At 37.7% G+C, this 23,524-nt stretch overlaps 1 protein-coding gene across 2 annotated transcripts in view; it reads left to right on the top strand.

The window, feature by feature from the left end:
* Window positions 1–23,524, top strand: part of arhgef6 (Rac/Cdc42 guanine nucleotide exchange factor (GEF) 6) — a 38,662-nt gene that overhangs the window by 2,656 nt on the left and 12,482 nt on the right. Inside the window, exons 1-13 of one of the 2 annotated variants that reach the window (XM_067386784.1) lie at window positions 3,964–3,998; window positions 4,438–4,522; window positions 9,891–10,012; window positions 12,945–13,149; window positions 13,268–13,338; window positions 13,428–13,522; window positions 13,656–13,751; window positions 13,994–14,116; window positions 20,400–20,538; window positions 20,642–20,701; window positions 22,176–22,322; window positions 23,179–23,265; window positions 23,384–23,465. In XM_067386784.1, coding sequence (XP_067242885.1) covers window positions 12,948–13,149; window positions 13,268–13,338; window positions 13,428–13,522; window positions 13,656–13,751; window positions 13,994–14,116; window positions 20,400–20,538; window positions 20,642–20,701; window positions 22,176–22,322; window positions 23,179–23,265; window positions 23,384–23,465 — 1,102 coding nt within the window. In that variant the 5' untranslated portion in view covers window positions 3,964–3,998; window positions 4,438–4,522; window positions 9,891–10,012; window positions 12,945–12,947. Of the gene's footprint in view, window positions 1–3,963; window positions 3,999–4,437; window positions 4,523–9,890; window positions 10,013–12,944; window positions 13,150–13,267; window positions 13,339–13,427; window positions 13,523–13,655; window positions 13,752–13,993; window positions 14,117–20,399; window positions 20,539–20,641; window positions 20,702–22,175; window positions 22,323–23,178; window positions 23,266–23,383; window positions 23,466–23,524 lie in introns of those variants that run through there. The other variant, XM_067386776.1, reaches the window with a different exon arrangement.

Genomic DNA, 23,524 nt, shown 5'->3' with positions numbered 1-23,524 from the left:
TAAACATTGTCAATCTGCAATGTCTATTATTGACACAAACACATAGCCAGACTTTGATGCCACACCCACTGCATTGACAGTGTTCCCGTAGGTACACTTAAAACTATGACCAAAATGAGGTTATGGACTAATAAACTTTGCACTTGAGGTGAACATGACTCATTAGTGCCATGTTACTTGTTTATATGTAATGTTTAGTTTTGACTTTGTTAAAGTACCCTTGCAGTCAATAATATTATCCCTTAAAACTCATCTTTGATAATCAAAATGTCATATTTAAAAAAAAAATCCTGTGAAAAATTTCTTCATGCCTTAAAATAGCTTGAATGTAACTACCATAGACTAAAAAAAAAAGGAAAAAAATATTAAAAATAAGTAACGGCCTTGCCGATTGCGTCATTTGGTGTAGTGATCCTGAGGTGGAGCTGCTGTCAATCATGATGTTACACTCTGTTTTTATAGCAACGAATAACTAACCAAAACCATACTTACTGGGAAAACAACCACTTGAACATGTGCGTGATTAGAACTACCTAAAATAACAGAAACCATCTTTGGAAAATAATTATTTTAAGTGTAATTGGATTTTTTTTTAGATTGGCTTGCATCCCATTCGATTACATGGAGAGGGTGGCATTTATGACCTATACTGCAGCCAGCCACTAGGAGGCGATCAAAATGCTTTAGCTTCTCTTTTAAAGGAACACACCACTATTTTTGAAAATATACTATACTCTCATTCCGGCGTAATTATCAAGGAACTTTTCTGCTGTAGCATGGGTGCAGCAGGCGCAATGATATTATGCACCGCCTGAAAATAGTCTCCAGTAGGGCTGGGCGATATATCGCATGCGATTGTCACGCGCATTTCGTCAGTAAAGCCGGTTCCCTGATTGCCGCTAAATCGCCATCACCTGCTTTCAAATGGAGCGGCATTTAATAGACAGAGCCGTAGTTCACTGATAAGCTACGCAATATCGTGTTCATATCGCAGATTAATCGCCTTTGATAATTAACGTGATATTGCGTAGCTTTTCAGTGAACTACGGCTCTGTCTATTAAATGCTGCTCCATTTGAAAGCAGGTGATGGCAATTTAGCGGTAATCAGGGATCCGGCTTTACTGACGAAATGCGTGTGACAATCTCATGCGATATATCGCCCAGCCTTAGTCTCCAGCTAGGTAACTTCCAGCCTGACCAGCATTAAGTTGGTGTATATACCTGTATCTTCTGAATCGTCTCTCACAAATGTCTCCATGGTTGCAAGGCACACTCCCAGGTAGTCACGTTGGTTATGCTGCCGGAAGTTAGCCTATTTTCAGGTGCTGCATAATATCATAATATCAAATATCGAAACTCTTTGGTCATTTTTGAGCGAGATGCTAACAGTCTAATCAGATACAATGTTCTATGCTAAGCTGCAGCTAAAAGTGCTATCGCCAGACCCGGAGATCGGCTGAATGGATTTGAAAACGGTAAAACTCAACTGTTTAACTCTAGGGGAGTTGGAAAATAATTTCAAAAATAGTGGCGAGTTCCTTTAAGGACGCATGCGACACACTTGAACTCTTCTCCCTTTGCTTCATTAATGCTGCCTTCATTGGAAATTTGATAATTCCCACTTCTGAAGTTGTGATTACGAACTCATCGCATACAAGATTCGAAATGGGAGGACGTACATGTGCAGTTTTTACCTAGGAAACTGGTATGTACAATAATTCCGAGAGTATGTGAAGGCAGCATTAGTGTATGTGGAGCAATGAATATGCAAATTAGTCTCCGCCTCCACTCAATCACACCAGCTCGGATTACCTGATCCACTCGGTCAACTTTGGTAAGCGCTACACAATGACAAGTGGAAATATTTGTTTTATTCCGCTATATATGAGCACATAACCAGAAACTGATTCAGAAAGAGGCAGAGTGAATTATACAGGGTCGATGCATTTTATGTATCACATTTTTTTATGCTTTATGTAATGTCAGACAGATAATGGTAATTGATATAATTAGCTTTTTGATTGACTACATTATCAAACAGCTAATAATGTGTTGCTAATGTCACACAAACCGTGTTCCCGTTCACCATCTCCGAGTCAGACAGCGGCCTTCTGAAAATCAGCATCCTTAGAAATGCTTTGAACATCATAGAAAGTCAGTGGAGAAAAGCCCCGCACATTGACTGGATTGGTCTTTGGTGCACTGGAGTTTTAAGGAGAAAATACTCAGCAATGGTTTTAAAACAGAAAATGTGGGCTGTGCATGGACAATACTCTCTGCAAATTTTGGGACCTACAACAGGAGAGTGAACACTATTAAAGGTGCTAAAGAGGATGTTTTGTTTTATACATTTTTGCAATATTACTTGAAACTGTCTTTACTAACTGATAAAAGACTATTTATTAGGTGCACTGAAAGGAATAATATTAATATACATCATCTGTGCACGAGGTAGGGCCTTAAAAACATCAGCCAATCGTTTATGCGGTATAAATCGCGTAAACGATTGGCCCTCTGGCTTGTCAATCACTGCCATGATGTTCGTGAGAGACGTGCGCGGCTGCGCGCTCCGGTTACTTTCCACACTCCGCAGGCGTCGCATGCAGTGTTTTTGTCAGGAGACAGGAGTAACAACTGCAGATTATGAGTTACCTGCGGTGAGTCAGACATAATGAATCCACTATCACGACACAGCGCATGCCGGTGGTAAACATTCATGTTCCAATACTCGTGCACGAGTTTTGGGAGGCGTTCCCTCAAAATGAGCTGTGAAGGAGGGGGGTTGTTCTTACTCATTTCAAAAACTCAGTAACAGTCTTTGGTTTCTCAGTCGACGAAAAGATCCTCTTTAGCACCTTTAACCGGCTCAATTAGCACCCAATGCTCATTATCTCAAAATCTCCAAATATCTGCTAAGGAATCAAATTCTTCTAAAGACAATTGGATCAACTCAACTTGAATCTATAAAAGTGTGATGCTGTGATCTTTGGCTAAACTAAGTCTCTCTCAGCAGCACATATGATTGCTTTTCCCCCCTATAATTTGTGGTGATGTTGTAAAGCAGCACTATAAAGCTGGAGAACGAGGGCTGAGGGAGAGAGTAGCTGGGAAAGGGGCGTTTATACCAGTTAACATGGAAAAAAGTGGTAGAGATATGTTAATCGCAATTAATTTTTGAGTTGTTTCTGTCGCAGTTATGCTAGTGTTGTAATTTTGCAGTCTGAATTTGATGATGAAAAGAATGCACATTTTTTTCTTATACTGACTTGTACTTTCCTCGAGAACTGCACGCAAAAACAAAAACTCAGCGGCAGTGTAGTCCAATTCATTAACAGATGATTCGTTTGAACAACTTTTAATGATTCATTTTCACTCAGGAACTGACCCTCCTTTAAGCCCTCATGTCACTTGTACATGTGGCCTGATTTATCAAATTTTTCATAGGTCTTCAGTTACTTTATGAAGATCACAAGGACTATTTATTTTTCATGAAAAATGTATGTTTTGATCATTTTATGTATATTGTTATCGTGTTTGCTTATATCGTCATATCTGTTTTGAAGAAAGCTCCAGTTTCATGCTCTTTCAAAGGCCCAATGGGCATATAGTTGATGCAAGTCGTGTGACTGGACAAACAAGCCAGGCACATAACTTTCACTTCTGCATTTAAAGGAACTGAAAACGAGAAGTATCTTTAGCTTGATATGAGCCATTTTAAATTATTGATGAGAGAGAAATGCAAACTACAGTTGACCAGTTCTAAAGCAAATGGTAAAGTACAATCTATAAACTGAACTGACTGCTGCTGAAGTTGCTTAACTGTTCATCTTGATGCAAATACAAGGACAGGCACTTCTTGCATTGCTGTGTAAAACGCTATAATGTTTTATTTAACATGTGAAACCATACCCTTAGCAAGAAAGGGGATAGCTGTCTGTACCCAGTGACTGGCGGGGCTTGTAGACCGAACACCAAACCAGCATCTACATCTAAAAATGTGGGTCACACTAAAGATGATTAGCATAACCATTGAGATTGGTGAAGCGATACATTCATATGGTTTGATGCATCAATCAAATGACTAACGATATGATACACTGATGCAATGTGTAACAAATGTATATATAACTGGTTGTGTAAAATGGGCATAGAATATATTGTAATATCAATATATCAATTGCAGGCCCCTGAATGTAATCAAATCTTTATCGTATCATATCATAACATTTTTTTGAGGTATCGGTAAATATCATATTGCTGGCTAAGAGAATCAATGTCAGATCGTATCCTGATTAAATGTTCAATATACACCCCTAGTTATTTCTGTGTAGATAAAACCCGCTTCTCCTCTGATTTTTGACCTACTTCTGCTGCTGCTTCTTCTGGCACTGTCATTGGACGGTTTTTCTTGTCTTTGACTTGTCTCTTTCTCTTAGGGATTTGATCCAGAGAGCTTATATACTGGGGAGAACTTCAACAAGGTTCTGTCAACACTCTCAGCAATAAACATCGCCACTCAAGGTAATTTATAATGTTATGCACGTGTGTTCTTTTCTTATTGTCTTTTCTCTTCTTGAGTTCTGTAGGAATCAGCTTTGTCTTCTCATTGGTGAGTTTCTTCTTCCGCCTTAAATGATAGTCGTGTTAACACTTATGAGGGTTTTGCGAGGCAGAGCAGACAGTCTAACAGACGGAATAGTGTGCAAGCCTTGTGTTAAAGACATTTTTAGAAAATTAGCTCCTGCTGGTCACTTATAAACTACCAAGAATGTCTCTGTTTATAAGCAGGATCGCAGGCACTCCGTAATAGTCATGTTATGTTGCTAGTGGAAATGAGCCATATCTTTCCTGTTGCATGTTCCCTTAGGACCTGTTGCAACAACTGTCTTCCTTCATCCCACTAGCATCAGCAGCTTTTGTTTTTGTTGTTTTTTAAAGTAGATATAATGATTTGATTCTAACGGGGTTCAGTAAACATTTTAAATCCATCATCAGTTCAAGTTCATTTTTAGAAGTATGTGAATATGATTGTGATAGATATCACATCACATGCCCCTGCAAGTTTATCTTTGAGAAATGCACAGTACGCCATGTCAATCAGTTGAAAAGAGCAGTAAACATGAGATATAAATCTCATTTTTCTCAGGATGAGGATGACTAACCTCTTGTATTTGCTCTGTGAATGTCAAGAGGTGATTTGTCTGGGGTTGTGCCCGCATTTGTGTCTTTTCAGCTGCAGCTGCTCTCAACTGCTGGAGTCAACAGTCAGTTGCTTTTTGAAAGGCCTGTCCGGGCGGCTGACTGTATCTGCATAAGCATGCGGAATTCATGAGGCGTAGTTATTCTCAGTTTTTGCTTCCTTGTCATATGTTTCTCACTGTTCCCTGTGGCTGTTGCCTTTAAAGGAGAGTGTGTGCTCCTTGTAATTGTGCAAGTGTTCCTCAAGTCCAAGTTTTACAGACAGGATCTTTAAAGGCATAATTCACCCCCCTTCCCACCCCAAAAAAAAAAAATTATAATATATATATATATATATATTATATAATGAATAAGAGAGAGAGATTATACCATTATAAATATCTTTACATTCATATTTGATAAGTTTTTGCATCTGTACTGAATAAAGGTATTCATTTCTTTCAATTTTTTTTTAAAGGATTAGTTCCCTATTAAAATTAAAATTTCCCGATAATTTACTCACCCCCATGTCACCCAAGATGTTTTTCTTTCTTTCTTTCTTTCTTTCTTTCTTTTTTTTCTTTCTTTCTTTCTTTCTTTCTTTCTTTCTTTCTTTCTTTCTTTCTTTCTTTCTTTCTTTCTTTCTTTCTTTCTTTCTTTCTTTCTTTCTTTCTTCAGTAGAAAAGAAATTAAGGTTTTTGAGGGAAAACATTCAAGGATTTTTGTCTGTATAGTGGACTTCAACTGTTACCAACTGGTTGAAGGTCCAAATTTGCAGCTTCAAAGGACTCTACATGATCCCAGCTGAGGAATAAGGGTCTTATCTAGCGAAATGATCGGTCATTTTCTAAAAAAAAAAACACATGCTCGTCTTAAACTAGCTTTGCGATGCGCCACGCATTACATAATCACGTTGGAAAGGTCACGTGACGTGGGCGATCCAGTGTCTACAAAGTGAACGTGCAAAGGCTAAGTCAAACTCTTTTTACAAAACAAGGTAAAACAACGATGTCGGACAATTTTGAAGTTGGAGGAAAAAATTTGACGTGATTACATAATGCATGGCGAATCGCAGAGCTAGTGCAAGATGAGCATTTATGGTTAAAAAGTATATAATATATTAAGAAATTTGAATTAGAAATCTTTTGTAATATTATAACTGTCTTTACTGACACTTTTGATTCCTTTAATGCAGGGATGGACAACTCCGGTCCTGGAGGGCCAGTGTCTAGCAGAGTTTAGCTCCAACCCTAATCAAACACACCTGAACCAGCTAATCAAGATCTTTAGGATTAGTAGAAAGTTATAGGCAAGTGAGTTTTTATCAGGGATGGAGATAAACTCTAAAGGACACTGGCCCTCCAGGACCGGAGTTGTCCATCCCTGCTTTAATGCATCCTTGCTGAAAAGTATTAAAAAGGTAATTCACCCAAAAATGAAAATTCTGTCATTAATTACTCACCCTCATGTCGTTCCACACTTATAAGACCTTTGTTCATCTTCGGAACACAAATTAAGATATATTTGATGAAATCCAAGGGTATCTGATCCACACATAGGCAATATGACAATTTGAACCGTTGTCATACGTAGTGAAGTCAGTGCAGGCTTCCTTGTTTACAACAGAATGCCGGCTCATTATTGGCCAGATCCTGTGTCAGCATCACATGCATGCGTCGTGCAGCTCACATTTTTCAGCTTTGGCCAATACTGAGTTGGCATTCGGACGTAAACAAGGAAGCCTGCACTTTTCTAAAAAAATAAATAATAATAATTTATATACTTTTTAACCACAAATGCTTGTGATCCTGGAAAGTTTTCTTCAAAAACCTTAATTTCTTTTCAACTGAAGAAAGAAAGACAAACATTAATTCTTTGTGAACTAATCCTTTAATGACCTCAATCTTTTGAATGGTAATATATATGCCAATGCCTACAAAAATTGAACCGACTACTAAAATGTGCCATCCACATTAATGAGGCCAAATGCCATTGTTTCTCATGTTTGTGGCATGACCACCCCAATGCACATTCATTTTTATTTTATGGAAAAAGAGTGACCAGAATATTCTTCAAAAATCCACTTTTTTATTACACGAAAAGTCATTCATGGTTGGATGAATGTTACAGCAAATAAGTTTCAAGAATTTTCATTAGAGTAAATATCCCTAGTTATCCAATGGCTTGTTTATCATTCCAAATAACTTTTTATTAATAGAATATTAAAATGTAATCCTGTTTACACAAGACCCAACTTTAAATATTTGCAAATAGCTTTGCAAACACTCTATTAAAGTAAGATTAAAGAGATGTGTTAGTTCTTAGGAATGACTCACTAATGGGGGCAGATTGATTTGACTGGATTTGTGTTAAAATGATCTCTATGATGAAACAGCGAGGGTTTCACTCTGAAGTGCGTTGAAGGCATAGAGAAGATGTTCCCTGGCCTGGCTTTATCTGTATTCTCTGTTGTGTTGGCTGTGGAACGCTTGGAGCAGGTTCACAAACACTGTTTGTACGCAGTGGGTGTTCGGAAAGAGCCTGCCGTGAAATCCAGCAGACGTGCTGAGCTTTTATTTTGTAGATGGAGCGGGCGTGAACAGCGACGTGTGAGTCAGTGAAGAGTCCCAGAGGCCCCTGCAGCGCTGGAGATCTGTCAGGACCCAGAGTGCAGCAAACGGAGCACCTGACTGTTTGCTTCTGTCGCTGCAAACTGCATGCCTCCTCATCCCTAATCTTCCTCTATTTATGAAAGACATATTGCTCATAGCAAATTAATATGTGCAAACATTTGGCATGAAGATGCATTTTTTTTTTTTTTTTTTTTTTTCTTCAGGCCTTGCTTTGGGTATACTGGAACACACATTATGTCTGTAGGTTTTGATTTGTCTTTGATAGTTGTCATCATACACTGGAAAGTGCATGTCTGTTTGTTGTGACCCATATGCAAGTGCATTGAGCGTTGGACTATTGATGGTTTAACTTGACAGAGATGACAGAATTATGTATGGGTGAGTGAGTGCTCTGATTGGATGTTTAAAGATGACAGAGTGACCTGGCCTGACTTTGGACTACATTTAGAGGGTCTTACAGACCTTTTGACATGTCCTGGATTTAATGCAAAAAAATGTTTTTAAAAAACAATACATATTTTATATTTTTGTCAGATTATCCAAGCTGGAAAGGTTCTATCAGTTGCAATGAACTTTGCACAATTTTTGGCTAATGAAATTTTGGGCTGACAGTCATGTTGTTTTTATAAGTTTAAACATACACTAGCTTTCAAAAGTCTCTTGATGTTCATCAAGGCTGCATTTATTTGTGAAATATTATTACAATTTAAAATAACTCCATGATGCCATTCTTCAATGTCACACTATCCTTCAGAAGAAAAAAAAACATTTCTCATCATTGTCAGTGTTGAAATCAACATTATCAACTATCAGTATCAAGTTGTGCTTAATATGAGGAAACTGAAACTTTTTTCAGGATTCTTTTATGAATAGAAACTTCAAAAGAACAGCATTTATTTGAATTAGAAATCTTTTGTAATATTATAACTGTCTTTACTGACACTTTTGATTCCTTTAAGGCATCCTTGCTTAAAAGTATTAAAAAGTTAATTCACCCAAAAATGAAAATTCTGTCATTAATTAATCACCCTCATGTCGTTCCACAGTTATAAGGCCTTCGTTCATCTTCGGAACACAAACTAAGATATTTTTGATGAAATCCGAGGGTATCTGATCCACACATAGGCAATTTGTCAATTTGAACCATTGTCATATGTAGTGAACTCAGTGCAGGCTTCCTTGTTTACGTCAGAATGCCGGCTCATTATTGGCCAGATCCTGTCTCAGCATCACATGCATGCGACGTGCTGCTCACATTTTTCAGCTTTGGCCAATACTGAGTTGGCATTCGGACGTAAACGAGGAAGCCTGCACTAAGTTCACTACGTATGACAATGGTTCAAATTGTTGAATAAAGTCCGTATTTTTGTTTTTTTTTTGCACACAAAAAGTATTCTTGTCGCTTCGTAACATTAAGGTTGAACCACTTTTTAACTGCCTTTCTGGATGTCAAAAGGTACAATGACTTTGCTGCCTATGTGTGGATCAGATACCCCTGTATTTCATCAAAAATATCTTAATTTGTGTTCTGAAGATGAATGAAGGTCTTATGGGTGTAGAACGACATGAGGGTGAGTACTTGATGACAAAAATTTCATTTTTGGGTGAACTAACCCTTAAATTTCTCAAAAAAAAAATCTTAACAACCCCAAACTTTTAAACAGTAGTGTATGTTTGTAAACTGTGGGTAAATTTGGACACCTCATGACATAATATGATGTGACAATAAATCATACACCATAATATGGTGAGACATTAAATCATACGGCTTGAAGTCATTTCAATGTCACACTTTATGAAAAATGAAAGGTGGCAATATTTGCCAAAGCTACTTCATATTTTATGCATGTCATTCACTCATGTTCCTAGTGTTATAAGTGTAACAGGCCATGCTGAACTGATATGTATGAACTTTCTGTATATCCATATCAGTAGACCTATAATCCAGTGACCACCCACAGATGTACTGCTCTCTCCTCTCCATGTGAAACATGCTATCAGTCACAGACTTCTGTTGTTCTAAACTTTATTCCCTGTCTCTTCTAAAAACATTCTTTTTGTTTTTTCCCTGTATCCAGATTGTACCCCTAATAGATCATGTCCACAGTCCAGTGCCTCTCCTCCTAGCCTGTCAGCCCCTTCACAAGCTGTTCCCACCTTGAAGTCCAGCAGGTCCTTACGGAGGCAGTCAAAAGCAGTGGTAAGTATCTATACAGTGCCATTAATGCTGATAACAGTTGGTCTTTTATAACAAGGAAAAGATATTTTATTTGTAATTAATGTATTTAAATTTTTTCAGTTATTGACATGAACATAACATAGATGACAGAATATTCTTTAAATTCATTTCATATTCAGATATCTGTAAGAAAACTGTAAGAAATTCTAGATTTGGGTGAGCTTATTGGGGTCACTTCTACTATATTGCAAAGAAACACATCAAATTATTTAGGAACAATAGTATGCAAATAACCCCAATAAGATGACCAATTAAAGTCCATTTTGCATTACGTCTAGGAAATAATTTTAATGAGTTGTTTAGATTCACTGCTCTATTATAACAGTATTGTTCTAACCTCATAACCCAATAATAAATTAATAAAATGAATAATAACAATTTTACCACCGAATACCTAAATAGTTTTATTTATAGAGCTGTCAATCGCTTAAAAAAAAAAATTAAGTAATTTTACAAGTTTCTGTAATTAATCAAAAATAATCACACCTAACATTGAAATTTGTAATCATTAATTTATTTTCACAGTGAATATGTTAAATATTGTGAAAACAACCTAAAGACAGTATTTTGTTTTTTATATATATATTTTATATTTTGTATAATTTCAATTAAGAGCAGTAAGTGATTTTCTTTTTGTTTTTTGTTGTTTGATTAACTTTAAAAGCACAGGCAGCATCTGGTTTATAAGGCTGCTGTCACTTAAAGACACAATGCATGGATCCAGTATACTGATACTGTAGTATACTAATACTGAACATGCATTTTCTTTCTCTACTGTTTGTTGACTTGAGACATTATTTTAGTTTAGTTTGATTTATAAAGCACATTTGTTGCTTCATTGATTTATAAAGCATGAAACAACAGATGTTGAAGCCAAAGTGCTGTACAAGAAAATAAAAAACAGAATTAAAACACAGCTCTGTGCAGAAATATGTATCTGCCATGTGTTAGATCCATGCTATATTCGAAATCACATCCTATACCCTCCTTCACTATTCTCTACATTAGTCCACTAATACAGTCCACCTGAAAGAGTGAACAAAAACGTGAATTTTGGACACTGAGTGCGCCAGAAGAGCTGTCGCTTTTACATAGTTTGTGCTTGCTGTTTAATAATCATTTGAAACTGAGCAAACTGGCAGGTCCAGTAGTGATAATTTTTTTTATTTTGAGCTCTGTCATGTAAACTAGCATGAATAAACCTTAAGTAAACATTTTAATAATCAAGTAAAAATGAATTTATACCTTTATGATATTACGCTGTAACCACATTGGGAAGTGGATGGATGATTCAGCTGTGGGCACCATCCTCTGGCAAGTAGGGCTCACTGCAGCCTGCAGTGGACATCCAACTCCGCCCACATCCATGTGACCATCTCAAGGCACGCCCATGATGGGAAGTTCAGATTATTTTAATGACTCTGATCTTTGAATCTCGTTCATAAAAAAATTCCCAAAACATCAACTTACTTGACGTTTATCACATTTATAATAATAAAAAAAAAAAACTGCAATGCCAAATAATGAGGAACAGAAATGATTAATTCATTGCTTCACTGGGTCTGTCGGTTCAGCTTAGCAGTTAGTTTACCTCACCTGCTGATCTGAGTCGTTCGTTCATCCCATGACATGAATGATATGTATATCTATGGCAGGGGTGTCCAATCCTGCTCCTGGAGGGCCACTGTCCTGAAGAGTTTAGCTCCAACCCTAATTAAACACACCTGAACCAGCTAATCAAGGTCTTACTATAGGCTAGCAACTTCTAGGCAGGTGTGTTGAGGCAAGTTGGAGCTAAACTCTGCAGGACAGTGGGCCTCCAGGACCAAGTTTGGGCACCTCTGATGGTGACTCCCCTTTCCCTTGTCGCCCTGGAAACCCTATTAGTTGTATGTAGGTTTCCGATTGAAAGGTTTTTTAAGTGTAATAGTAGGTTTTGAGTGTTTCAGGTAGGTTTTAGGTGTGTTTCAGGTGTAGGTTTTGAGTGTGTTGCAGGTGTAAAGTTAGGTTTTAGGTGGCTTTCAGTGCGTTCTGTCAAAAAAGACGAATATAATAAGTAAATGAAAAAGAATTGGGTGTGAGGGTTAAGACTTCGCGATGTTCAAAGTTAATGAGGATAAACGCGATGACCTTTGTTCATCTTCGGAACACAAATCAAGATATTTTGATTAAATCCGATGGCTCAGTGAGTCCTCTACAAACAGCAATTGTAACTCTCAAGATCCTTAAAGGTACTAAAAAGATATTTAAAACAGTTCATTTGAGTTCAGTGGTTCTACCTTAATATTATAAAGCGACGAGAATACTTTTTGTGCACCAAAAAACAAAATAACGACTTTTCAACAATATAGTTATGGGCAGATTTCAAAACACTGCTTCTGAGCTTTACCAATCGAATCAGTGATTCGGATCTCCTATTAAACGGCTAAACTGCTGAAATCACGTGACTTTGATGCTCCGAATCACTGATCCGATACGTAAAGCTCCGAAGTGGTGTTTTGACATCGGCCCATCACTATATTGTTCACTATCACAAATCACTAATTCATTCGATGCGCGTTATGGATATTATCTAGCGATTTAGTTTACTTCGGTTGTACGCTCGTTATTGCAGTGCATTGTGGGATTTAATGAATGCTCTCGGTAACATCCACTATGGTTTAGGACATCACTACAAATGGCTGTCTAATTTCATCTCGTGAGCCCAATCTCGTCTCGTGAGCTAAGTGTCTCGTCACACCCTTAATCGCAATATATCAATATATTGTTACATCCCCATAAGTGTGAGTATGTATAGTTTTGTAAGCCATTAATAAAAATCTTATATTAATGAATAGTTTGTTTCCCAGTTTACTGCATACTGAAATTTTTCACCTGTTGCTGTTGTGTCCAGGAAATGTCGGAGAATGGAGGCGGGGGGCAGCTGGTGGTAAAGGCACGCTTCAATTTCAAGCAGAACAATGAGGACGAGCTGTCTTTCAGCAAGGGTGAGCTGATCCATGTCACACGCCAGGAGGAAGGTGGATGGTGGGAGGGAACCCTTAATGGCAAAACCGGCTGGTTCCCTAGCAACTATGTCCGAGAGGTCAAGCCATGTGGTGAGTGGGCAATCCAAGATATTCTCTTACATCTTAGCATTGTTAGAATTTGTCCTAGCAAGCATAATTGAACAAAACACTGACATTCTTATTAAGGTTTCCCTCTATTTTTCCCCAGAGAAACCAATATCACCGAAATCGGTAAAAGGATTTGACGTTCCTCAGCTGACTAAGAATTATTACAATGTGGTGAGTTCTTTTAAATGCATAAACAAATGCCAAGTGGACATGTGAATAAATTTTAAGTTCTCATTTGAATGTGTTTTTTTTTTTTTTAGGTAGTGCAAGACATCTTGGAGCATGAAAGAGAGTTTGTCAAAGAACTGCAGGCGGTACTTAGCTGCTATCTGCGGCCTCTGCAGACCAGCGACAAGTAAGAGGAAAACACAATCATCACCATGGCATCAGGGACCCTTTGATATCAAAGCCGATTGACATTTTAGGGAACTGGGTCAGTCAATGAAAACCCATGCACACAATGTCTCTGTTGTCTTCTCTCTCTGTAGGCTCGCTAGTGCGGACTGCTCCAGTCTGAATGGGAATTTAGAGGACATCCTCACTTTCCAACAGGGACTGTGTCTTGCCTTAGAGGAGTGCTCCAAGTAAGAGCTGAATTTGAGTCTTTATAGAGCATATTGATGACTCAAATGATTCTCTATTAAAGTCATACTTTTGGATGATACAGCACCATCTGGTGGTGGCTTTGTGTCTTGTATTTGCAATGTGTCCACATTTATACTATACCATTTCAAAACCTGAGGTATTTGACATTAAGTAAAAGTTAATGTATAATGTGTGTATGAAAGCAATTATCAGGGCTGATCTATGTATTTTTGCCTTGTAGGATGCCAGAGGGCCAGCAACGCATTGGCGGCTGTTACCTGAACCTGATGTGTCAGATCAGAACACTGTACTTGTCCTACTGCTCCAGCCATCCCTCAGCAGTGTGTGTGCTGACTGATCACAGGTCAGTGTCTACTCAGTGACTCATAGTTGTCATCAGGTTTTTTTTTTTTTTTTTAAGATGTTAAAGGGTTAGTTAACCCAATTAAAATTCTGTCATTTACTCACCCTCATGTCAAACCAAACTGCATAAGACTTTCATTTACTTTTGTCTTCTTTGAAACACAGATATTTTTAATTAAACCTGAGAGATTTCATTCCCTTCCTTGAAAGTCTATTACACCAAAACTTTAAAGCTTCAAAAGTTACATTGTAAAATAAACTCAAATTAAGTCATCAAGACAATGACTTACTACCACCTACTGGTGGTTTTAGTTTAATATTTAAAAGTATCACTTAGTTTTTACCATCATTGCGTTTTTCTCTATTTAATATTTTTTTATTTAAAGCATAATTTTTTTTATAAAGGTAAAAAATGCACTGGAAAATATTATACCTTAAAGCTACAATATATAAATCTTTTGCTGCTAGAGGTCGCTCTTTCAAAACAAAGACGTAGCTTGATGACACGTTGATTTCACGTAATCTTGGGAGATGTTTCTTCACGTCTACAGCCGGTGGAAAAGAATCAGGATGGGACTCATGTTCACGGAGGAGATAATTAACGTTAATGTAGTATAAAACAGAGCAGGGCTGAGTGCTGTGCGAGCAGAAACGAGGTCGCTGGAGTGATTGCTAATGAGAGACGAGCATGACACATGTCTCAAGCAGTGGAGCTTTTATTATGCCGCAGTCGCCGTAAAGCAGCACTGTTTTATCATATTAGATACATTTGTGTGTTGAAAGTTGTTATAGTGCTACTCTCTGTGTTCACTCGGCGGCTACTATGAGACACTGGTTGCACACTGCAGTAAGCTAGATTGATGTTAGTCATGGTGAAGCATGGTACTCGCTGTAAATCAAGAAAACGATAATTGAACAATAAAACTTACTGTGTTGAGCTATTTAACATAATTATTTTTCTGTCGATGAATGTATCCAAACAGTTGCTCACCTGTCTAATGAAACATAATATATTAAAGTGTCTTTGGTGTTTCCATGGTTTCTACAAATTATAACCGGAAACCGAGGGTAACGCGGGTATGATGTTATTGATAAGCGACGCATGGACACGTCCTGGTTAAAATTGCTTATTTCTCTGGATTTAAACATTCTTGGAAGCGTTTGATTATAATGTGTTTATAAAATACACAGGTCAACAAAATATATAACACTGTTCTAGTGGTTTTTGGATATTTTAATCTACATATTTTAATTTACATATTGTGCCTTTAATGCAAAAGGTGTGACTGCAGTCTAAGGCTGGTTTCACACCGCACACGTAAGCAAAGCATATTTTTTTCAGCACCCATGTTAACAGATTAGAGCAGTCACACTGCACACAGAGGCGGCAGCGCATCGCAGGAGCAGACGCTTATGCTGAATTAAAGTCACAGTGATTTGTTCTTGATCACAATTTACCTGATTAACATGAAAAATAACAAATTTCACCATAAAATCATGTGAAATGTGTGTGTGGCGACCAGGGCGGGCGAGAGCCGTGAGGGAACGGCGCGAGGCCGGTGCGCCTCCCAGGTGATGCTTGTTATCACTTGCGTCACCGGCCTCGCGCCGTTCCCTCACGGCTCTCGCCCCCCCTGGTCGCCACAGTGTGTTTCACAGTCACTATATGACATTCAGCATTGTGAAAAAAATTAAATAAAATACAACACATCACTGCCAGGAGTTTTTGCCCAAACTTCAAAGCCCTGTTTAAATGATTAAAACTACAAGCATATTAACTTTAAGACTACTTTTATCTTATAAACTACCTACAGTGGGTACGGAAAGTATTCAGACCCCCTTAAATTTTTCAATCTGTTATATTGCAGCCATTTGCTAAAATCAAGTTTTTTTTCCTCATTAATGTACACACAGCACCCCATATTGACAGAAAAACACAGAATTGTTGACATTTTTGTGGATTTGTTAAAAAAAGAAAAACTGAAATCACATGGTCCTAAGTTTTCAGACCCTTTGCTGTGACACTCATATATTTAACTCAGGTTCTGTCCATTTCTTCTGATCATCCTTGAGATGGTTCACACCTTCATTTGAGTCCAGCTGTGTTTGATTATACTGATTGGACTTGATTAGGAAAGTCACACACCTGTCTATATAAGACCTTAAAGCTCACAGTGCATGTCAGAGCAAATGAGAATCATGAGGTCAAAGGAAATGCCTGAAGAGCTCAGAGACAGAATTGTGGCAAGGCACAGATCTGGCCATGGTTACAAAAAAATTTCTGCTGCACTTAAGGTTCCTAAGAGCATAGTGGCCTCCATAATCCTTAAATGGAAGATGTTTGGGACGACCACAACCCTTCCTAGAGCTGGCCGTCCGGCCAAACTGAACTATCGGGGGAGAAGAGCCTTGGTGAGAGAGGTAAAGAAGAACCCAAAGATCACTGTGGCTGAGCTCCAGAGATCGGAGTCGGGAGATGGGTGAAAGTTGTAGAAAGTCATCCATCACTGCAGCCCTCCACCAGTCGGGGCTTTATGGCAGAGTGGCCCAACGGAAGCCTCTCCTCAGTGCAAGACACATGAAAGCCCGCATGAAGGACTCCAAGATGGTGAGAAATAAGATTCTCTGGTCTGATGAGACCAAGATAGAACTTTTTGGCCTAAATTCTAAGCGGTATGTGTGGAGAAAACCAGGCACTGCTCATCACCTGTCCAATACAGTCCCAACAGTGAAGCATGGTGGTGGCAGCATCATGCTGTGGGGGTGTTTTTCAGCTGCAGGGACAGGACGACTGGTTACAATCGAGGGAAAGATGAATGTGGCCAAGTACAGGGATATCCTGGATGAAAACCTTCTCCAGAGTGCTCAGGACCTCAGACTGGGCCGGAGGTTTACCTTCCAACAAGACAATGACCCTAAGCACATAGCTAAAGTAACGAAGGAGTGGCTTCACAACAACTCCGTGACTGTTCTTGAATGGCCCAGCCAGAGCCCTGACTTAAACCCAATTGAGCATCTCTGGAGAGACCTAAAAATGGCTGTCCACCAATGTTTACCATCCAACCTGACAGAACTGGAGAGGATCTGCAAGGAGTAATGGCAGAGGACCCCCAAACTTGTTGCATCTTTCCCAAAAAGACTCATGGCTGTAATAGATCAAAAGGGTGCTTCTACTAAATACTGAGCAAAGGGTCTGAATACTTAGGACCATGTGATATTTCAGTTTTTCTTTTTTAATAAACTTGCAAAAATGTTAACAATTCAGTGTTTTTCTGTCAGTATGGGGGGCTGTGTGTACATTAATGAGGAAAAAAATGAACTTAAATGATTTTAGCAAATGGCTGCAATATAACAAAGAGTGAAAAATTTAAAGGGTCTGAATACTTTCCGTACCCACTGTATATACAGCATGTTCTATGCATATGTGTGTGGGACAGAGGGGAACACGTTTGCATCGCAGCAGAGCATGCTCCCCATCATAAATCAAAGCACATGGCAGACAGAGCTCAGAGGAGATCACTGGAAAATGTTACAGAATGGATGATACTCTACTGTATTTGCAGTACACAAGCCGCGGTTCAGCTGTGCGTGACAAACGCTGCCAGTGTGAAAGCACAATGGGCATGCTGCTCCCCCTTTGCATACGGACAGCTTCTGCGCTGCCTAAGCACTGCTTGCGCATCCAGTGTGAAACAGGCGTAAGTGGAAGAGAGGCCGTATGCAAAAAGATGTTAAATGGCTCAGGGGCTACGCCACTAAAAAATTTGGAAACTGCTGATCTAGAAGCAGTCATATCCAAATGTATTTGCCCATGTGACTTTACAGATTCCACTATGGGGTTTTGGAGCTTAGTTAAAAATAAAAATAAAAAAATTGGACATTTTATTGGATGTTTTAATGGTACAAAGACTTTTTAAATGTCAAAAGATTAAGGAAAACCCCTTTTAATTTATGCTTTTATTCACATATAAACCGATCAATGCACATACAGAGCACATCAAATATGGTAAAAGGAAGCTCAAACACAATGATGCACAAGGACTAATGAGGTTTGTTCTTGTTCCTGTCATATTTTATGTGCTTTATGTGTTGATCAACTATGGAAAATATCATCACATTATTTTCAATGTTAGGGGTTTAAAGTGGTAATTTAGAAATTCTTTTTAGAGTCATATTAATATAAATACTTCCTCCTATCCCAAATTAATGTGCCATTTATAGGTTGACTCCCCAAAAGTTGTAAAACTGTGGCTCTGTGACGCTTACAAAATATTTCTGTTTGTTTCATGCTAGTGGCACAGAAATTACACTGCCATTGTGTTTTCTGAAGTATAAAGATGAACCACCAGGTGTCACCACAAGGCTTTGATTCTCCAATGTCACATTGAGCTGAGTGACTAAACAAGCAAATCTCCCTTGTGTCTTTACATATAACACTCTTGCCCCATTTCCATTTCAAGGTATTTTTTTTTTCTTTGGTTTGTACTTGTAAACTTCACAGGTATTCATAAATGTCTGAGCCACATTTTACACACTTCCTGTATGATGAACTACAATAAGGTTTCTGTCAGTTTTCTCCTTCCACCTCAGAATGCTCCACGACAGAAGGAGAGAGTGAAAAGGCATGCCTCATACACACAGGAAATAGCACTAAACGAACAGGATATCTATAGCTGTGGTTATGCTGATGGAGGCAGAAGACACACTTTTGATTGTTTGCTCACTTGCATATCACAGCAGCATTGTTGCAGCATTTTCCATTGTTCGATCATGTACTCAAGGCATGTGTTCAGATGATTCATCTTTAGTCTAATTTTATTTTATCACAATTTAGCATCATGTGATGTTTTTTCTTCAAACCCATTGTCACCTTCCCCATAACATTTGTGATTGTTTATATGAGAATGCATAGTTGAAATGATTGCAGATTGATTAAACCTTTTTTTAAATTTACAGTATATATATATATATATAATATAATAATATATATATATATATATATATATATATATATATATATATATATAATATATATATATATATATATATATATATAAAAATATAAATTAAAATTGTGAGTCCTCCCCACTGTCGCCGGTCGAGGCAATAACTTTTGTTTCGCTTTTAGATACCTCTTTTATAGATGCCATTAATGCTTTTAACTTTCTAGATGTAATTACCGAAATCAAAGCAAGCCAGCTCGCGCGTCAACCTGAGAGATAAGCCTCCTTACCTAAATGGACGATTTGGCTTGATTGACAGAGAAGCGTGGTTCGTTACTCCAGAGAACACTTCTCCACTGCTCTAGAGTCCAGTGGCGGCGTGCTTCACACCACTGCATCCGACGCTTTGCATTGCACTTGGTGATGTAAGGCTTGGGTGCAGCTGCTCGGCCATGGAAACCCATTCCATGAAGCTCTCTACTCACTGTTCTTGAGCTAATCTGAAGGCCACACAAAGTTTGGAGGTCTGTAGCTATTGATTCTGCCTCAGCATGTGCTGACCCCGCTCTGATTTTACGGGGCCAACCACTTCATGGCTGAGTTGCTGTTGTTCCCAATTGCTTCCAATTTGTTATAATACCACTAACAGTTGACCGTGGAATATTTAGTAGTGAGGAAATTTCACGAATGGACTTATTAAACAAATGGCAACCTATCACGGTACCACGCTTGAATTCACTTAGCTGTATTTTTTTTTAAAAAGTTTGTTGACCAAGGCTGCATTTATTTTATCAAAAAAACGTAATAATGATAATATTTTGACATGTTGCTATAGTTTATTGTTGTGATTTCAACTTTCAGCATCAGTAGCCTACTCCAGTCTTCAGTGTCACATGATCCTTCAGAAATCATTCTAAACATTTCTTATTATCATCAATGCTGAAATCAGTTGTGTTGCTTAATATTTTTGTGGAAACTATGATCATGTTTTTCAGGATTATTTGAATAGGAAGTTTAAAAATCAGCATTTATTTGCAATTGATATCTTTTGTAATATTATACATGTCTTTACTGTCACTTTTTTTTTTATCAATTTAATACATCCTTGCTGAATAAAAATATTAATATCTTTAAACAAAATCTTTCTGACCCTAAACGTTTGAACTGTAGTGTATATTTATATGTAATAATTGAGTTTTGAGCAATTAATAAATTGTCCAGTTATTCAAATAAAGGGGCAGACTGTTTTCGACATTGATGCCACAGTTGTGCTGATCATAATTCTCTAGAAAGGGCAAATAAATCAGATTCAAATAAATAAATAAAAACACTGTTTTCCAGTGAGGAGTTGGACAAGTTCATGGAGAGTCAGGGTGCCAGTGCTCCTGGTATTCTGACCCTGACCACCAGCCTGAGCAAACCCTTCATGAGGCTCGACAAGTATCCCACCCTCCTGCAGGAACTTGAGCGACATGTGGAGGTAACGGCAAGCTGCTAAGGTCATGGATGGCTTTGAGCATTTTCATTTTCAAGTTTTCAAGTTGTAATATAATATTTACAGATTCTCTCTTTTTTTCTTGTAGGAGGCGCATCCAGATTACAGTGACATTCTCAAAGCAACAGTTGCTTTTAAAAATCTAGTGGTATGTCACAGTTCTCTGTCATATTTGACTTTTAATCTTAGTGTTTGTGTGGCAACCAAAGCCATTTTGACTTTTGACTTCTTATGGTTTTGACCAATGTGAGCAGTTTCCTGTCATGGTGCAAAACATTTGAGTCTTTTCTCTCTAATTCCCTCTTACCCTCATGTCTAAACCGCACAGCAGGTTCACTTTACAGGTTGTAAGAGGTGTTGCTGTTACATGAAATGTAAAGGTTAAAGTTTACATGAGTGTCTCTATAAGATGAAAAAAGAAAGACTGAGGGAAGATGAGTCATTCCTTAGATATGGCCTTTCAGGTCAGACGTCTTGGCATAGAAAATTATAGTAGTAGGTGATTTCTTTACTCGTTGAGTTCTGTGGAACAGTTTCATGGTTTTTTTTTTTTTTTTTTTTTTTTTTTTTCTGACAGGTAAGGGAGAGTCCCATGTTCATAGTTTATATCTCACTAGTGGAGGTGTCATGTAGATTTGGTCTTTCCCACTTTACCTATATTTTCTCAGTTACCTAATTGCTGGTGAGATGATTTGCGTACTTTATTGTAAGTGGCTTTGATGATACAGCATCAGTTAGGAACATGAACGTAATGCATCGCCTTGAAATGTGGAGAAGTGACCGCCTACTCCAAAATGACCATTTAAGATCATATATTTTTTAATGTTCCAAGTTATTGTGGAATAAAACGTTCAGTTTTTGAATATACTTGTACATTAGACACTAAAAATCATTTGCCATTTAAAAACTAAAACAATATTTTATACATGCGCTACTGTTTAGTAATTTAAAAATCTAAAAAAAAAAAAAAAGAATTAATACTTGTATTCAGCAAGAATGCATTACATTATAAATGTAATGCATTTAATGCATGTAATGTATAATGTTGCAACTGTTTTCAGCATTTATAAGAAATGTTTCTTGAGCCAAATCAGTACATTAGAATGATTTGTGTAACACCGAAGACTATTAAAATAGAAAACGGTTATTTTTAATATTTAATATTTCGCAATATTACTGACTTTTCTGTATCACTGTATTATTGTTTAGATAAAAAAAAAGAGTTGTCTTTCAAAAAAAAAAAATCTTATTGATCCCAAACTTTTGAACTGTTGTGTATTCTGGATTCTATTCTATTCTATTCTATTCTATTCTATTCTATTCTATTCTATTCTATTCTATTCTATTCTATTCTATTCTATTCTCTCATTCATTTATTGAGACATTTTTCAGAAAATTATGAACATTATGTCAACATTTTATACTTTAGTGTTATTTAAGTGCAGAAGGTAACTAATTTTAGACTTGGTGTGAATCAGTCTTCTTTTCTATTATTTTCTATTACATTTTTTATTACATTTATTACATTCTATTTACATTTCTACTCATACTATGAAATGCAAAACATTAAAGGTATCCCATTAATTCTTGTTTCACTGACTTGATCTGTTTGTGTATTCCAGACTCAGTGTCAAGATCTGCGAAAAAGAAAAAACCTAGAGTTGCAGATCTTGTCGGAGCCAGTGCGGGGCTGGGAGGGAGACAGCATTAAGTCACTGGGTCAGGTGGTCTACATGTCACAGGTCCACATGCAGAGCAGCTCAAATGAGGTGAGAAAGTGGGTGAGAACTAGGAAGTAACAGTCTGGCATCGAAACCTGTTGCTTTCACAGCAGTGTGGTTTATGTCACTTTTTATTTTGTGCAAAATGCACGTTAAGTGTTCATGTTGGCACAATGTCGAAATAAACTGGAGTGGCTGGAGTGATTTATTTTATAAAGATTAATTGAAATGTTCTGCAAAACAAGGCTGTTTTGAATAGAAGTGCTGATCAGGGCCTTTTAAACATAATGGCCAGATCTACACCCATATTTTGGTTTATGTCAGTTTGTTTAGCTAATGAATGGAAAATGTTTGTGTCAACAGCTCAAATCCCCTTGCAAAGGTTTGCATCTGTGGTCACTGAATGCGCTATTAACTTGAACCTCAACCCACTCTGATTCTAGTTAATGGAAACAGTGTAGCGTTTGAAGGGGGTCTGGTAGAGGCCACTGATAACATCAGGAGGGCTTAGCTGAAGGAAAAATAGTAGTAGGACGATGAAAGTATTTTACTTACTAAAGTCATTAGAAATGAATTCCCTCCAATTCTGTTCAATGTATTCCCTTTCTCTTTTTTTCTCTTTTGCTTAGCTGAAATTTATCTTGGTTTGCTAGAAACAAGGTACGATATTTGTTGATCGTGAAGTAATCAATGTAGCACAAAAAAAAAGCAGTTCACCAATCCAAAATCGTGTGTAACATAGAGACATTTGATGTTTGTGTTTGTTTGCTGTAAAGGTGCTGTAATGCCATTCACCTACATCTGTGCCATGAACAATGTGATAGTTTTAATTAGTGGTAATTAATGTAATTTGTGCAGAAGTTCTGAATGTAATATAATGTGCATTTTTTTTTTTTCCCTCTAGGAAAAAGAAGAGCGATACTTCATGCTGTTTCCCAATGTGTTAGTCATGCTGTCTGCCAGCCCGAGAATGAGTGGTTTCATTTACCAGGTGAGTTTTTTTGTTCTTTTTCCTGTTCTTATTTTTATCCAGATACATAATCAAGCATCTGTTATTTATGAAAAGTCAAGCGCAGTGCTCTCATTTGTGTCACACTCTCGTCTCATAGGGGCGTCTGCCACTGACAGGAACCACTGTAACCAAACATCTAGAAGATGCGGACACAGGCCATTATGCCTTTGAGATCACAGGTTTGTTTCAGTCCATGTAAACATAGTTTAGTGGGGTGTCTTTTTTGAGAGGTGCATTC

The sequence above is a fragment of the Chanodichthys erythropterus genome, chromosome 1 (assembly GCF_024489055.1).
Source record: "Chanodichthys erythropterus isolate Z2021 chromosome 1, ASM2448905v1, whole genome shotgun sequence".
Lineage (NCBI taxonomy): Eukaryota > Metazoa > Chordata > Actinopteri > Cypriniformes > Xenocyprididae > Chanodichthys > Chanodichthys erythropterus.
The sequence above is the reverse complement of the archived record's forward strand: the minus strand, read 5'-3'. Positions and strand labels throughout refer to the sequence as shown.